At 41.7% G+C, this 17,329-nt stretch overlaps 1 protein-coding gene across 1 annotated transcript in view; it reads left to right on the top strand.

Moving 5' to 3' along the window:
- The window catches only part of TMEM179 (transmembrane protein 179), a 31,197-nt gene extending 14,083 nt beyond the window's left edge, over window positions 1-17,114 (top strand). The window contains exon 4 of the mRNA XM_005285813.5: window positions 6,679-17,114. Coding sequence (XP_005285870.2) covers window positions 6,679-6,858 — 180 coding nt within the window. The 3' untranslated portion in view covers window positions 6,859-17,114. The remainder of the gene's footprint in view (window positions 1-6,678) is intronic.
- The last annotated feature ends 215 nt before the right edge of the window (window positions 17,115-17,329 follow it).

The following is a 17,329-nucleotide window of genomic DNA, read 5'->3' as shown; positions in this document are numbered from 1 at the left end:
CTGCTTACCCACGAACACCACCTTTTGATTCTGGGCCAAGATTTTGGTCCCCATTCTTTTGTCTGCCCTCCTTTCCTGTTTAATCTTCTGTGACTTCCCAGTTGCTGAAAATAAGTGCCGGACTAAAGGGCTAAATAATAGAAAATGAGAAGTGGGCTATTTTATGTGGCCATGATATCAGCTCCACGATTATTGCTTTCCTCCAACCCTTCCATTGGGAGTAGATGTCTGGGAAGTCTTGTCCTCTGAGTGCAGTATATAGAAGATTAGGGATTACTCCCGCTGTCATTTTTGTTGTGTTTCCCTGAACCTCTGTTTGTATGGGAATAGCTGGGTAGTAATTAACTGCCCCATGTATGCAGGTTAATCCCATGTATTTGGCTGGAGACAGCTGGTTCCACCCCACCAGTTTCCCAGAGACAAGCGTAACTGCATTTCCTAAGTCTACTAACACAATGGTCTCTGTACCATTCATTCCAACTGGCCACGTAGATAGTGGGTGGTGTATATGTGTATAGTGACTCCTTTTCACTGTCACCCAGACTACACTGCATGGGCCTCTCAATGTTAGGACATTGAACTGCTATATGCCCTAGTTCCCCACAAGCATAACATCAATACACAGCCTGGGATATCCTCCTATTGTTTGGGCCATTAGGTCTTATCCCGTGGCCTTCTCTTGCCAGTTCCCCAAGTCCCATCATGCCCTCAGGCCACTCTTTGGCATCCCTCCTCCCCAACATAATTGTATTTGAACTTCCGGAAGTCTGGGCCTTCGGGACTGGGATTGACCTCTTGGTCCAGCACAGATCTTATCCAGTAGTCCAAGAAAGCTCTCGGGCCATTGAATGCCTCGCTGTGAGGGCGACCAAATCATCATAAGAGGAAGGATCATTTTGGCCAACCCACACTCATAGGGTTTGGTGGTAGTCGTCTCATGAATCTGTCCAAAATCAAGAGTACTTTTCTATACCGTGGGTCTCGTGACACAGCCACTTTTGCATTAGGTGGATCAGGTTGAACAGTTGTGATCTTGATGCTTTGCTCTCCCAGTACCTCCACTCATGGAATCTCTGGGCTCTTACGACTGTAGTCACTCAGGATCTTGCAAGTATTTTAATTTTCAACTGGGAGTAGTCTTTAGCAGCTTCCACTGCAGTTTCATAGTAGGCCTTTCCACACAGGAAAGGAGCGAGGACACTGGCTCACTGGTACCGGGGCCAGGCCTCACTTAGGGCTGTTCTTTCAAACATGAGGAGATATGCCTCAATATCCTCTGTCATAATCTTTTGTAGATAACTGCTGGCCTTTAGGGATCATGTTCCATCATGGCCACCTCCCAGAGTGGCCAGGGCTTTCAGTTGTCTTACTACCTCTTGTAGGGTTGCTCGGTCCTGTGCCTCCTGAATCATCAGTAATTGATTTGTCTCTTGTATTTATACAGATTCCTGCTGAGTGGCCATCTGGACTCTGGTAGCCATTGGTTTTACCACAGTGGCCTGCACCAGTACCCTCATCATGTCATCCATTCTTGAGAATTATCTGTCTTGCTCTTGGGTTAGTCCACTGCATCAAATCCCACTCCTGACACCATCTGTGGCAAGACTCCTCCCTTGCCTTGTCAGCCTCAGAGTTTCTCCCTCTGGTGATGGGGGCCTGGAGTATATCAATCCTGCTCCGGAGGTTATTAATTCTTCACTTTGGTTTATTTTTTCAGTATTTACAAGGTGGGCATTAGGGTAGGCCTCTTAAGCAAAAAACAAACAACACAAAAGAAATACATTTCCTTGCCCCCTCCCTGGGGTGTTGCCTTATTACGCAGACTTCTAGTTGCTACCCCTTCACCAAGCAGAAGTTAACTTGGTTGTTTCCCATATAGGGAGGAGAACAGCCTTCCACCTAGGAGAAGCCTTTTCTCCATGCTGCCCTTAACCGTACTGCAGCTTGTTTTTCATCCCTCCTGCCTCTCATCAGAAGAGGGGGGTTTAAAGGTCACCGGCAGACTCAGGTGTCTCTCATTAACCTGAGATAATCTCTTTTTAGTTCATAGGGAAAGGGGCCTTCACCATTTTATGGTTGACATACCTGCCTTCCACCACTCTCTTACAGCTGTCAGGTCTGACTTTGGCAGAGACCATAACCTAGTTAAGAAAAGCGGTTGAGGAACCTTAATGACGTTCTGCCAGCTATTGGCCTGATTCACCATTGCATTACTCCAACATCGGCATTGCCAGACTGAAGCCAACTCAAGATCCATCTTGCCCAGGATCCTGTCTCTGACAGTGGCCAATACCAGATGCTTCAGAGGAAGATGTAAAAACTCCACAGTTACCATTGTGGGGTAAACTGACCCCCACATAAATCTCCTCCTGGTCTCTAATAGAGATTGACTTAAGCCCTGAAGTGCAAGGTTTAATATTTCTTCCAAAATGTCCATTAACATTAACTATGGTAACTCTGGATATTCTTTATCGCCATATAAATGGCCATTCCTTTTTTGAATCTTGTCACGGTTTTGGCCTCGATGGCTTTCTGTGACAATGGTTCCAGTTTAATCATAGAATCGAGAGGTCATCTAGTCCAGTCCCCTGCACTCATGGCAGAACTAAGTATTATCTAGACCATCCTTGACAGGTGTTTGTCTAACCTGCTCTTAAAAACCTCCAATGATGGAGATTCCACAACCTCCCTAGGCAATTTGTTCCAGCACGTAGCCACTCTGATGGTTAGAAAGATTTTCCTAATGTCCAACCTAAACCTCCCTTGCTGCAATATAAATTGAAGAACATTGCTTCTTGTCTTATCCTCAAGAACAATTTTTCTCCCGCCTTCTTGTAGCAACCTTTTAGAAGCATTTGAAAACTAATATCATGTCCCCTCTCAGTCAACTCTTCCCCAGACTAAACAAATCCATTTTTTTCAGTCTTCCCTCATAGGTCATGTTTTCTAGACCTTTAATCATTTTTGTTGCTCTCCTCTGGACTTTCTCCAATTTGTCCAAATCTTTCCTGAAATGTGATGCCCAGAACTGGACACAGTACTCCAGTTGAAACCTAATCAGCGCAGAGTAGAGCGGAAAAATTACTTGTCATGTCTTTCTTACAACGCTCCTGCTAATACATCCCAGAATGATGTTTGCTTTTTTTGCTACAGTGTTACACTGTGGACTCATATTTAGCTTGTGATTGTTCCTTCCTAAATGGAGTACTTTGCATTTGGCCTTATTGAATTTCATCCTATTTACTTCAGACCATTTCTCCGGTTTGTTCAGATCATGTGTTGTGTGAGAAACTATTTCCTTTTATTGGTTTTGAATTTCCCACCTTTTAATTTCACTGACTGTTCCCTTGTTACTGAGTCACGAGCCAGAGAAACAGAAGTTCCTGATCTACCTTCTGTAGACTATTCATTATTTATCATATCCTCTCTGTCTGGCTCTTTTGTAAGGTAACAATCACAAACTTTTCAATCTCATTCAATGAGTTTTTTCATACCCTTGACCATTCTCATTTCCAGTTTTATGTGGTGTAACCCTGTTGAAATCAATGGAGTTACATGGGCTTAAAAAAGGAGTAATACAATGGTGAATCAGGCCTTACATTTTTATAATTTTCTTTTCATTGTAATAGCCTCTTGGAAGCTTGTAAAATATTTTCTCCCCCTACCAATTTTATCGTTCCTCTTTGGCCAATATTTTGTTTTGCCTGGGTTCCAGTGCAGGAAAAACAAGTGCGAACTAGCTGCTATTGCAGGGGTCGGCGACGTTTGGCACGTGGCTCGCCAGGGTAAGCACCCTGGCGGGCCGGGCCAGTTTATTTACCTGCTGACATGGCAGGTTCGGCCGATCATGGCCTCCACTGGCTCTGGTTCGCCGTCCCGGGCCAATGGGGGCGGTGGGAAACCACAGCCAGCACATCCCTCGCCCGCGCCGCTTCCCGACCCCTGTGCTATTGTGTCACATCTATTTATCTATTCTGTGCTCATCGCCATAGTCTATGACTGGCCACTCGGACAAAAAGTCATAAATCCTGTCTTAGGAAAGTCAGTGGGGGCTCTGACCATTCACTTTAAGGTGAGCACAACTCTGGGAACAGTGTTTGTTATTAATTTTTCAGTCAGAGATTAAAAATCATCTGGGTGGTTTATTCCTCTTAAATGACTACTATGTTAATATAGTACAAATTCTGGTCCTATAAATACAAATTCTGCTGCGTCCGCATTTTCCTTACGTGGGTATAATTTCATTGTGTTCCCTTTGCTATATATTATTGTCTTCACCAGGGGTCATGTCCAGCCATAATTGTGTGTGTGATGTTCCCTTCACTGCCAGTGGAAGGGTAGTATAGAAGTATATGGTAGGATATGACTGAGTAAACTGGAATTATATACCCAGCTGCTGACACCGGGGGCATTATGGACAAATTATATGCAGGGGGAAACCTTCTTTTGACTATAATAGGGAACGGTGCAAAAAAAAAAATTCTGCCAACATATACAGAGCTCATGTGGGAGGAAAGTTTACTTTGTAGTAGTACATAGGAGAACTAGCCCCAAACAATCTGTTTCTAATTCCCACTACTGACTTACCAGGGGCAGCCTATGCTGCGTTAACTACTGCACATGCATGAATGAGGAGTGAAGGTGCATCTGCCAGATTCTTTTATGCTGACGAAAGAAAACACAATTTCAGAGCACAGAACTGATAGTGTGTAAGGAAACCCTGAAGTAGATCATGTGAAAAAAGATCCCAGTGGGGAACAAATCCCCGCAGTGCTATCTGTTAGTATCGTAAGGTACATTAAGCAGAGCTTCAGCCAGGGCCAGCTCCAGGTTTTCTGCTGCCCCTCCTTCAGTCCCTCTCTTCCTCTTCGGCGGCACTTCAGCGGCAGCTCAAAGAGGAAGAGAGGGACTGAAGGACCCGCCGCCGAATTCCCACCGAAGACTCGGACGGGCTGCCCCTTTGCATTGGCCGCCCCAAGCACCTGCTTCCTTAGCTGGTGCCTGGAGCTGGCCCTGGCTTCAGCAGAGCCAGCTGGTGGGTTTTCCTTTGGCCACGTGATAATGGTTCTTCAAGGCAAGTAGAGCAAGAATGGCCATCCTTAATGGTCCAGGAAAACAGGTCGTTGTATAGCACACTGATGGCTCAATGCAGCTGTCCATACCCAAGCACCACCCTCAGGGAATACATTGGGAATGTTTCCTGAATAAAAATTACAGAGTTGGGCACTGGGTAAACTTTGCAAGGAGAAACTAACCAGTCTGATGACAAAGTTGGATCGCTGGCATTTAAATACCATTCAGCTGGTTCTAGCTTGTCCAGAACTTTTCTTTAATCTTCACTCATTAACTGAATTATGCTAGATTTATCTAGAGTCTTTCGTGCTGAGTAAGTCTCAAAAGGCATAGAAAAGCCACTTAATGCAGACTTAAGTCTATGTTGAGACCATTTAAGAGAGTGCTACAATTTTGATGTTGCACTAATGACACGAAAACAGATATGAGATATTACAAATTAGCCCAAATGAGTGAGATTTTAACACCTTCTCATTCCATATCTTTTTATATAACTTATTTCATTGCTATTTTTAAAGACATTTTATATTGGTGGACTGAGATGTAAATGAGGACAAAAACATGTGGGAGATTTTCAAAAGTGTGTTAAGGGTCTAATTATTTGTCAGGGATTAATACAGCATAATACAGAAAGGAAGGTTAATACATTGCTAATGAATCCGGAAGACAGAAGTGCAGCTGGTGAGACTCAAAGATTTTGTGCTTACCCTGCTTGTATTTATATCTGACTCAGAGAAGCTTCACAATTTTCTCTGTATTACTTTAACCTACCACTCATTTCTTATCTGTCTTCTCTGACACATTTTTTGAAGACACCAAGATGTCAATAATTGACTGTACCTGACTGTACATTTGTAAGTTTTAATGTAGAATGCATCTTAAATTCTGACAGGTTTTATACAGCCCCTCCACAAAAACAGGACAGACATTGCAACAGTTTCTTCATTTTGTTTTGATCATAGCGTTCCAAAAGTCAGCAAGACTTTAAAGACATTCTGCACCAGCTATAGCTTGGTACAGAGGGCATGTTAGCTAACTATCAAGAAAATTGTTTGTCTTGCCCTGTCTCTCTGGAATGTCTCTGTACCTAACACTGAAATTAGAACACTTCACATCTCCCCTTGATTTAACATAAGTAAAGAGCATTTTGAAAGGAGCTTAACATAAATGCAATTCATACACAAACATATGTGATATATATAGTAATATTGTATATGATATTGGCTAACACTGTAGATCTTACAGACCTTCTCTTATCTGGTTCCATACACACTTTACTAGACACAGAGGGTTGATGGTAGCCAAATACAGCACAAATACCTAAAGGTTTAATGTGTTGAGTGTGTTTCACAAGATATAGTAGTAATCATATTATATGGGCTTATCATTGTTATTGTTATTTTTTTTTACTCTTACTTTTATAGTAAATGTAAAGGGGTTTACCAACCTGAAAAGTATGAGAAACAATGGGCTAGATCATCCGCTGGTGTAAACTGGCACAACTCTATTGAAGTCCATCCAGATGAGGATCTGGCCTTAAAATGAGGGTTGGATTTATCTTGACAACACAACATTAATCTCTCTGCCATCTCTTTTCCTGCCTAGTTTGGTCTCTGGGCTGCCTGGCTGACTTGGCTGGGAATTACCATTTTGGCCTTCCTGAAGGTTTATCACAACTACAGGCAGGAAGATCTGCTAGACAGCCTGATCCATGAGAAGGAGCTGCTGCTAGGACGATCCTCTTCACGAACCTTTTTGCAGGATGAGAAAAGTGGCATGATCTAATGTGTAAGCCACTCGACGGTGCAGGTTGTAAATTTTATAATTCATTATCACAAGCTGAAATCAAGAGAATTGGTGAGTGTGTGAAATCATTGCTTTCCTGAACTGAAATTTAATTTAGAATTACAGTCCTTTAATGAGAAATTGTCAGAAGCCATATTTCTGTTAGGATATAGACAATGAACTGTATGATACAATAGACTTACTTTCCTGTACATACTGGGAGCAGAACTAACTATGCCTGTGTATGAAGATGGCTGTCGCTGTCAGGGTTCTAGCATGCTTTTCCTGATTATTGAGGGAAGGGTGTTTTCTGAGAACTGTGGTAGCAAAACCTTGCTAAAGACCACCCCTGTAATGTAGTTTGTAGCATGATTTTAACATTGTTCTAGCTAGCACTGTTCTGACCTATGTATGGACAGGGCCTTTGCTACCCCAAAATTTGTTGTATACATACAAAATATTGACAGCAATTTTATAATCCCTGCTCCCATTGATTTGATCACTTTAGAACATATGGAGCTGTGTACCTGACTATATACTTAATGTTACATAGAGTGAAATTCATACAATGACAGGTTATTACAGCATCTTAAACATACTGTATATTTTTGGAGGGATCGTAGAGCCTATTTATATTTATGTTTCATCTTAGACTTTGGCATGGCAAGCATTTATTACTGCTTTGTAAAATGTAGTCTAGCGGGCAGTAACTGCAGCTTGCATAATAAGAGATTAAACTTAATATATTATATTAATGCTTGCTCATTCATATATGTAATTTGATCCCTAGTACTATATACTATTCAACTTCGAGTATTAGAGTTTACTTGTGCTATTTATCTCAAACAGGATATGTTAAATTATTATAAATAGCTGCATAGACTGTAGATGTATGAATGTCTCTATCAGTATAGTAAACTGTAAAAACTGCTCAGTAATCATATAGCTGGTTCTTTTATGAACTGGGCTATTTTCCCCCGCATTGGCCAGGGGCCTTTAATAGCTGCTCCAATACTCGGTATTGCTACCGTGAAAAGGGAAAAGAGCCATTTACTTTATGATGTCCACTAGGGACTTTGCTATTGCTCTTGATTTTACACAGAAAGTGCTCAGATGCTAGGATAATGGGTGAGATTATAAAACCCTACAATATATCAAACAATTAGGAACATAGATAATTCAAAGGGCAGTGGAATTATTATGCTTAAGAATGAATGCCTTGCTAATATATAGAGAGACAAGATGGATGAGGTAATATCTTTTATTGGACCAACTTCTGTGGGTGAAGAGACAAGCTTTTGAGTTTACACAGAGCTCTTCTTCAGGTCTGAAAAAGCCTGAAGAAAAGCTCTGTGTAAGCTTGAAAGCTTGTTTCTCTCTCTTACCCACCTTGTCTTTCTATTATCCTGAGACCAGCATGGCTACAATAACACTGCAAACAATAATTGCTAGTATATAGGACTATAGTCATCAGGTACAATAGGAATCTGAGGCCCCAGTTTAGCAAAGTGCTTAAGCAAATGCTTAATTTTAAGCATATGATTAATCCCACTGACTTCTGAAAACTGTTGAATCAATCTGAAGGCACAAAAATCACCCAGTTACAATAGTTCTGTTGCACAGATTTTGCTGTGTTTTTGAGCATCTAAGATTTTATGTATGGACTAACGGCCAAACGGTTCCCATTTGTGGGAAAAACCTATGTAGGGGATGTGAAACTCTGTGAATTGTTCAATCAGGGGAGCTGGCTCTTGGAACCTGCACATCATAGAGTTCCAGACCATTTCCAGAGGCCAGATTGGTCTGCAAAGGGTTTCTAGAAACAAGGTCCATCTACATAGAGGACCTGTTTCCATGCACTGGTTCCTACCCACAAAGGAGCAAAATTCCTGCAAGACCCATACTGCCATGGCATTCTCCAGCTGTGAATTCACATCAGAGGAGGGTTTTAAGAAGATGGAGACCAAGTTAGTTAATGCCAGTTTAAGGTTCAGCATTAAGGCCCCCATCCAGCAAGTTTCTTGAGCACATGCCTAATTTTAAGCATGTGATAATATCACTGACTTCCATGGTGCTATTCACATGCTCAAAGTTAACTTAAGTAATTTGCTTCTTGCTGTTGATGTAGAAAGTAGATGTCTGTCCATCACTTCCCAGCCTAGGCAACAGAGGCTGTCCTGTTGGAAATGCTTCCACTGGTTCTGGAGAAGAGTATGATGCTGTGAAGATGAGGCTGTCCTTCCCTCCACTTTCACACTGCCTGCCTCCCTGCAGGTGCCTGGCTGTCTTGCTCCAATCCACTGTCCCCCCAAAAAGAAGGGAATATTTGGCCCAAAGTTTCTAGTCTGTTTGGTTTTGCAGATGACTTTTATTCTAGGAATTAAAGCCCTTTCACTATCCTGTTTGTTCTTCAGCTCAATAGACTAAAAAGAGACTAAGGGAGTCAGGAACCCAATAGGAGTTGGGCACCTAACTCCCTTAAATTCCTTTGAAAACCCCAGCCCAAATTAATACAATACAAACAGGTGAGAGAACGTATCTATTCATCTGAAGCATCCTATATTCAAAACTTAGTTTTTGGTACATAATTTCTCCAGAATCTTATTCTACCCTCAGTTGCCTGTTGACAAGAGTTCATTGAGTGCAATAAAAGACAGAATTTGGCTCCTAAACTTTTAAGATAGCTTGTTAATGTGAAAAGATTCAGAAGACTACTCTGGAGCCAGCAGGCAAAGGGTTAATTCACTTCTAATCTACTCTGGTTCCCACACTGGACCAGGTGGAATGAGTTGAGGTAGCTAGTTAGGATGGTTCATTAGGGGCTTTAAAGCAAGGACCTTTTCAAGGAAAGTTCCCTAGTAGTTAGAAGGAAGAAGACAGAGATTAGTAGCTATGAAGCTAGTTTAGGAGAAGGTACTTCTGAGCTAGATTGTCAGAAGTAGTTTAGTTTTAACCTAGCTGGGCCTTTTTGTTTGAGAACAGTTTTGCTCTAGTTTTCAGTCGGTGAGAAAGCTCTCTGCCAGCTCATATTCTAAAGCTGAAACACCCGGACCAAACTACTTGTGCCAAAGTGAGGGCTAGGGCAGAAAATATGGCCAGGGATGAGAATGTGGACTTGTTCTTTTATATTTTGCAGCATACAAGTTAGACTTTCTAGCTGTAAATTATCAGGCCATTGTTGAGTTAGGTGCTGTTATTTATGCATCACCATTCTTTGACCTTTCAGACTCTTCTTTAATTTGCATCCTCCAAAACCATGCCTAAGACCCTAGTAGTTTAACAAGGTTGTGCATTTAATGTAACAAAACTCAGCTTTTTAGGATTGTAAGGGGGAAGTGTTTATTTTGCTAATGGGCATATTGATGTTTAAATCAGACTCCGAAGACCACCTTTTTGGCCTACGTAAAATGGCTGATAGTAATGAAGGTAGCGTTTACATGGTGCCTTATTTATTAAAATGCAAATAGATGCTGTTCTGTTGAATTGCTACAACACCGACAAGGTATTGACACACAAATAACCTGCTATGTGAGATACATTCCAGATGCCCTGGCTTCCACCAGTGCCCTTTTCCTGTTAGCAAAACCACTTGAATTCAGGAGTTATGGCCATTGCTGACAGGACATAGTGTTAGACAAACCTGATCCAGCTGAGAAACTGTAAAAATCTGGCTTTGTTTTTTAAAACCAAAACTTTTTTTTAAGAGAACTCCAGTAAAACAATAGTTTGGAGCAAAGTGTTTTTAAAATGGCAGAAAAGCTTGTAAAGTCCTGTCCCTTAAATATTCAAAGCATCATACAGTGTTTCATCCCTGAATCTCCCACAGGCATCACGTAGGCAGCTTTGCTTTGGGAATTTAGGGGATTGTGCTTGTTGATGCTGCTGCTGAGAGAAATGTGTATTATAAAAAAATGAAAACTCAGATAAGCATGATTTGTTGATGGTGTTCAGTATTAAAGAGGTGGGGTGTGTGTGTGTGTGTGTGTGTGTGTGTGTGTGTATATACATATATGTACACACACATATGCCATGTTAATGGAATTGTTAGGATAATCCCCATTATTAAACCATGATTTTGATGTAAAATCCCCTGTAGACAGTCAGAGAATGTCAGAATAGCTTACATTTCTACACTGCCTTTTCTTTTTTCTTCTTCTTCTCCCCTTTCTTACTTATCTGCATGATGCCACTTAGGATATGGATGCCTCTATGTGTTATCAAACAATTTCACTGTTAGGAAGTAGTAATCAATCACACTATCCCTCAAGGTTTATCCTCACTTACAGAGTATTAGGGATTACTGTTTATACTTTGTATAATCTCCTGCCTTCATCTAACTATGCTGTCTTGTTGAAGTGTTACATTTTGTAGATTGAAATACATTGGAATCCTACATGACTGGAGGATGACTTTCCCTTTTAACAAAGTTCCTAATGTAACATAAATGTGCATTGACTCTTTGACACATATTAACTCTTTGATGGAAGTATTACTATTAATTAGGACATAGTAATTAATGCTTATTCAAAATAGGTGACAAATACCTTAAAGTATATTTTCTTAAAAGCCTTAATCCTTCAATTGTCAAAACTGATTCTTCTTCTGCAACAGCCTAGCAAATGATGTAAGACCCAAAGCAATTAGCATGTTAAAAACAACAACAATGATCCACTGATTGGAGAAGAAAAGTAAATGCAAGGAAGGGAAGAAAGATTTGTATAATCTGCGATTACACACTGGTAGGACTGTAGAGGGGAAAATTAATTTTAAAACCCATTGGTTTTATTCAATTAGATGAGAATCAGAAGCCAGGTCCCCAGCTGGTGTAAATTGGTGTTGCTCCATTGAAGTCAATAGAGCTATGTTGATTTACACCAGCTGAGAATCTGACAACTTATATTTAAAAGCATTTGAACACTTGTTTCCCCCTTCAGAGCCATATATGCAACTATCTGGTTAAATTGACAAGGGCTTTGGTACTAAGTCACTGAAATGGATGAGAAAGCTGGTCAGTCTCTGGTGGCCAATTATATGGTATCTGGGATATCAGGACCTTTCTGAATGTATTTGTTTTTCTTAGAGTACTCATTTAGGGCCTGATCCAAAACAGAAATCCACTGGAGTGTTTTCTACTGCCTTCGTTGGGCTTTGGATCGAGCCTGATCCTACAGTCTCAGTGCACTCAAAACTCTCATTGATAGAGAAAGATAATTGAGTGCACAAGGAGGGCAGGATTGGACTCCGTTACACTGAGCCTCTATTGAATTTCTAGTCACAGAACTTCTTGCTTCTTTATACAGATTTACCATACTCATTTCCCAGTGCTGCTGCTAGCAGTTAGCCTCTACTGATTTTTGAGATGCAAGAAATCAATGACAGACTGACATTGTGTGAAATATTGATTTTCTGCATTGTCTTTAAACACATCAATCCACATAACAGTTTTGTAAAGTACAGTTTAAAATGAGAAACCTCCAAACCAGAATGATCTGCAGACTATTTAATACAAATCACGTGCATTTTGGTGTATGGGGTGGTATGCTGTATACAAACACCTTGTTTATAATTCCTCTCCTAGAATGTTTGCATCCCAAACATTCTATGTAAATCACTCACAGCTGCTTGAATGGGTTCTCCTTTATGTATAACAAGAGACAATTTGGCTGATCATACAAATGGGTCAGAATTACATTCTCTTATGCAGATTTAGTTTGGGGTTTGATTAAACTTTGTCTCTATTTCCAAATCAGAGCCCTGGGAGTGAACATGCTTGAACTCAGAGGAAAGTTTATATTTGGATGAAGATCTGAAATCTGCAGCTAGGGCTGCCCAATCACTAATCTTTGCTGATGGAAATGTTCTATTTTGTCTAATTAGGCTGTTTGTTCTACAGGCAAAAACCCTAGAGACTGCAGTGCCCTTTTTAAAGTTTGTCCTAAGAGGAATACCAGTTCATGCACATTCAGTTTCTACTTTGCACACAATGAGAAAAGGCACATGTACCTAACAGTGTTGGAAATCTTGTTTTAAAATGATTTTATCCCTGATTTCCTCAAGGCCAAAATGCACTGCATTCCCATGCTTTTCCTCCTTTAAAAAGAGTAAACTTCTTCTGCATCATATTTCAGCCTTCACAGACAGACACACAGCTCATAAACACTTATATTTTTTTAGAGTGACCAAACCTGATAAATTATTTTGATCCTAACGCTTTATGGAGAAGGACAACCCTCTGATTTATTCCAGGCACAAAAGGATCAAGCAATCATTTCAGTCACTCAAAAATCCTAATCATGGTGTCTGAAATGCATAACCTGCAATGTACATTCACCTAATTTATTGCACAATGTATGTATTGCAATGTAGCCATAAAGCTGGCTGATTGATAATGCCTCTTTATCAGTGTTGCAAGTGGAATCCATTTCTTACTGGTATGGGGGGAGGGGTACCATGGGGGGCACGTGACCTCCTCATGTGACTCCTCCCTGCCCCGCCCCCAGTCTGGGGCCCCCATCCCCTCCCCATGATCCAACCCCCTTACCGCAGGAGAAGCAGATGGTGGGGCCACCCAGTGGCCCCATGCCCACAGCTCCTCCAGTGCGGCTGTACTGCCCCAGTCCTTCCATGCAGGGTCTCATCCGTTTGTTCAGCAGCCAGCCCCGCTGGAGGACAGGACTGGGGTTGGGGGCAGTACAGCAGCTGCTCCGGAGGAGGTGCTGGCATGGGGCCGCCCTGTGGCCCCACGTTCTGCTCCTTTTCCCACTGCGGTTCCCAGGAGAGCCTGGCAATTCAGGGCTCTCCCAGGAACTGCAGCGGGGAAAGGAGTAGAATGACGGCAGCTCATCTGGCGGCTGTATTGCCTCCAGCCTCACCCCCCACAGCCCTGTCCTCCAGCATAGCTGCTACTGGGAGCCGGAGGGGACACAGTTCCACGGAAGGGCAGGGGGCAGAAGTGGGGGCTTTGCTCCTTTCCCCTCTGCGGTTCCCGGGAGAGCCCTGAACCGCAGGGCGCTCCTAGGAACCACAGCGGGGAAAGGAGCAGAATGTGGGGCCACCGGGTAGCCCCACACCAGCAGCTCCTCTGGCGCAGCTGTACCGCCCCCAGGCCGCCTCCAGCCCTGACCTCCGGCGGGGCTGCTCTACGGACCGAGGAGACCCTGCGTGGAAGGGCTGGGGGCAGTACAGCTGCACCGGAAGTGCTGCAGGCGTGGGCCACTGCACGTTCTGCTCCTCTGTCCGGTACACTGTACCAACTATAAATATCTTGCTAGTACAGCGTATCGGACCGGGCCGCCCTATTTGCACTGCTGCTCTTTATTCTAATATTGGGAGAAGTATTTGTACAATAGTGCTTTCTCGTGGAATTCTGTTAAATGAAGCTCTTGAGTATCTTATGTCTGGACAAAAGATTGTGTTTAAAGTGATATTGAATTAGTGTGAATGTAAATACCCCGACTCTTAAATATTTCTACCTCTAATAGCTACTATAACTGTTTAAAGCATCATGGCTCCAATTTTCAAAAAGATCCAACTAAGTCCTATTTTTCAAGATGACTTAAGCACTTAGGAGTTAAATCTCATTGACATCCAGTGAAACTTTGGCTCCTAAGCCAAAGTCACTTTTGAAAACGAGGCATAGGCTCCTATTTCACTTAGGCTCTTTTGAAAAATTCCCCAGCTCTTTCATAAAAGCCCCAAAGCTGTTCTTATTGAAGTTAACTGTAAAAAGCACATTCATAGATCCATTGGGGCCAAATTCTCTGCTGGCATACCTCCAGTGAAGTCAAAGGAGTTAGGCTAGTGGAATAGTTGACCCATCTATTTTGGCTATGTCTACACTATGAGCTAGGGGTCTGATTCCCCTGCTTGTGTACACATACTCACACTAGCCCTCATTGAGCTCGCAAGAGTATTTAGTGTAGCTACAGTAGCATAGGTAGTAGCAGTGGAGGCTGGGTATGTACTCGGCACGGCTAAGTCATGCCTACGCTGCCACTACTGCTACCTGTACTACCATGGCTACACTGCTCTTAATATGCTCACTAGCTCAATGAGCAGGGGAGCCACACCCCTAGCTTGTAGTGTAAACCTAGCCTTAAAGGTTCATCTAGCAGGATCTCCTTCATCATGAAGTCCATAGAATTTCACCCTGTAATTCCAGCAGGAGAATCAATTATTCTTCCCTACTAAGTACATGAACGCTATCAAGTCCAATAACTTGTGCACGAACTAAAGCATATCTTTTAGGAAGATATCTGGACTTGATGATGAATTAGCTGCTTCCCTTGGTAAAGTGTTCCAATGGTTTTAACTCTCACCGTTAAACATTGACTTCCCTGGTGCATGATCAAGCCCCTCAGAGCTGAATATACTCTTCTTGTTATACCATGGTCATCAAAATCCTCTTGCAAATGACTTTGAACAGCTCCTGCTGAATAGCATCCCTATGGGGAGAAAAGACTGCATTGGAGGTCATAACCACTGCACAATGATGGTATTGCAAAGGAAACCCATTTAAATAGGGCAGGAAAACAAAAGGGGTTTGGCTGTTGATCCTGAGGATACCTCATGGGTGTTAGGCTGCAAAGAAGATTTGGCTCTACTGCCGTCTAATTGATGTTACTCTAATCAGTGAACCAAACTTATACTCTGTTTCCCAACTGAAACTGTGCAATTTAGAAATCAATAGTGTGATCTACAGCACAGGGCTAAAAGGTTTCTGCAGGTTTATAAAAAAAAAAAAACCACAATACCACTGACCTCTTCTCCTGGCTCATTTCATCCTCAAGACATCCCTGCAAACTTTAGAGTGCACAACAGACCATAAAGAGTTGTACTAACATTATAGAACCACTCAATCCTTATTCCTTTGTGTCTATTTGAGACAGGGACCGCTCATGGGAACTGGAGAATGCAGCATCCACATAAATCAGAATGCAAGTGGATAGCAAAGAAAGTTGTTAATGTATTTCACATGAGGAATTTAAACATTCATGTTCAAAGCATGAAGGCCCCAGTTCTTCAGTCTCTAAGTAGCCAAAAGTAGCAGTCACTTTAGTCTTAGCGTTGCCCATGTGATCAGTGTTGGTTATAGCTTTCCATACTGCAGGTGAAACAAGTCTTTTTGAGAAATGTGCTGGTCTACTCTCAGCTTTTGTAGGGCTTTAACTATAGCAGCATGACCCCCTAGTATAGACACAATTATACTGGTGTAAAAGTGCTTAGGTCGATATAACACCCAATTTTTTTCTGAGTGAGCAAACTGAAATATCTCTCTGATTCTGAAAGCTGTGACTTTAACTTTGGCATTTCAAAGTATAAGAAATAATGTACGACTGGGCCTTTCCCCTGTGTAGCTGGTGATTTGTGAGGTAAAACAGTGTGAGTGTTCCAAAATCACTGTAAATTTGCCATTATTAAAGGGAGAACGTTAACAAGGTCATTGTAGATTTAAAGGCTGTGTCTTTAGTATGTTACTGCCTGCAGAGATTGAAAGTGTACCTTTACTTTTCGTTTAATGCAAAGCCTGAATGCATCTGAACCTCTTCTAAATAGATGTCCTGTGATTTACATATTTGTGAACTACTGTCTCTTCTTTTCTTGTATCCACTTGGAAAAAGCTTTATGAGAGCCTAGATGAACATTATTTTTTCCTGCTACAGAGGTCTGTGCAATAGATTCTTTAGGACACAATTTTAACAGTTTTCATAATTCTTTTAATCTCTAAAACCAAGAGTGGGCCAGATCCTTAACTGGGGTATGTGGCATAGCTCCATTTACATCATTGGAGCCATGCCTGTTTACATCAACTGAGGATATGGCCCAGTGTATTTTAAATATTAGCACTCATGCATTATGCTATCTATTGCTGTGTTTATTAACTGCTGATTTGGGGGATAAACTGCATGCAATTTCACAGAACCGCAGAGTCTGAATAATGTTTATTATTGTTTTTATGCAGTAGTGAAAGGGATGCAGTTTACTTACATATGGAAAATCAGTTACTAGCATTTTAATAGAATACTTTATAAACATTTGGCAAAATGGAAAGAATGAGCCTGATCCTTCTGCCAGCGAAATCACTGGCAAAATTTGCACTGGCTGTGAGGGGAGCAGGATTGGGTTCAGTGTAACTAATGTGCTCCAGTATTATTGATATTGAATGAACGTGTTTTTATATTGAATGCTTTTTGCTGGACCGTGCATTGCGCTTTTATGATTTAGTGCTATACACAAATAAATTATTTGAAAATTCAGTCTTTTCATGCCTGTCTTTTGAACTTCTACTGGAATAATTTTACTGTAGGGCCTTATTCTCAGCTAGTGAGCTCCAAGAGTCAAAAGAGAGATCCTAGTTTATAGTAGCTGAGATTCTGGCCTGCAGTGTTTGCAGCCTATCTGTGTAATCTGCCTGTCTGATAAGGACAACATGATCCTTGCTAGCAGTACATGTTTTAGATTCCTATTGCTA

Source organism: Chrysemys picta, chromosome 4, assembly GCF_011386835.1.
Source record: "Chrysemys picta bellii isolate R12L10 chromosome 4, ASM1138683v2, whole genome shotgun sequence".
Taxonomy (NCBI): domain Eukaryota; kingdom Metazoa; phylum Chordata; order Testudines; family Emydidae; genus Chrysemys; species Chrysemys picta.
This window is presented reverse-complemented; position numbering and strand designations above follow the sequence as displayed.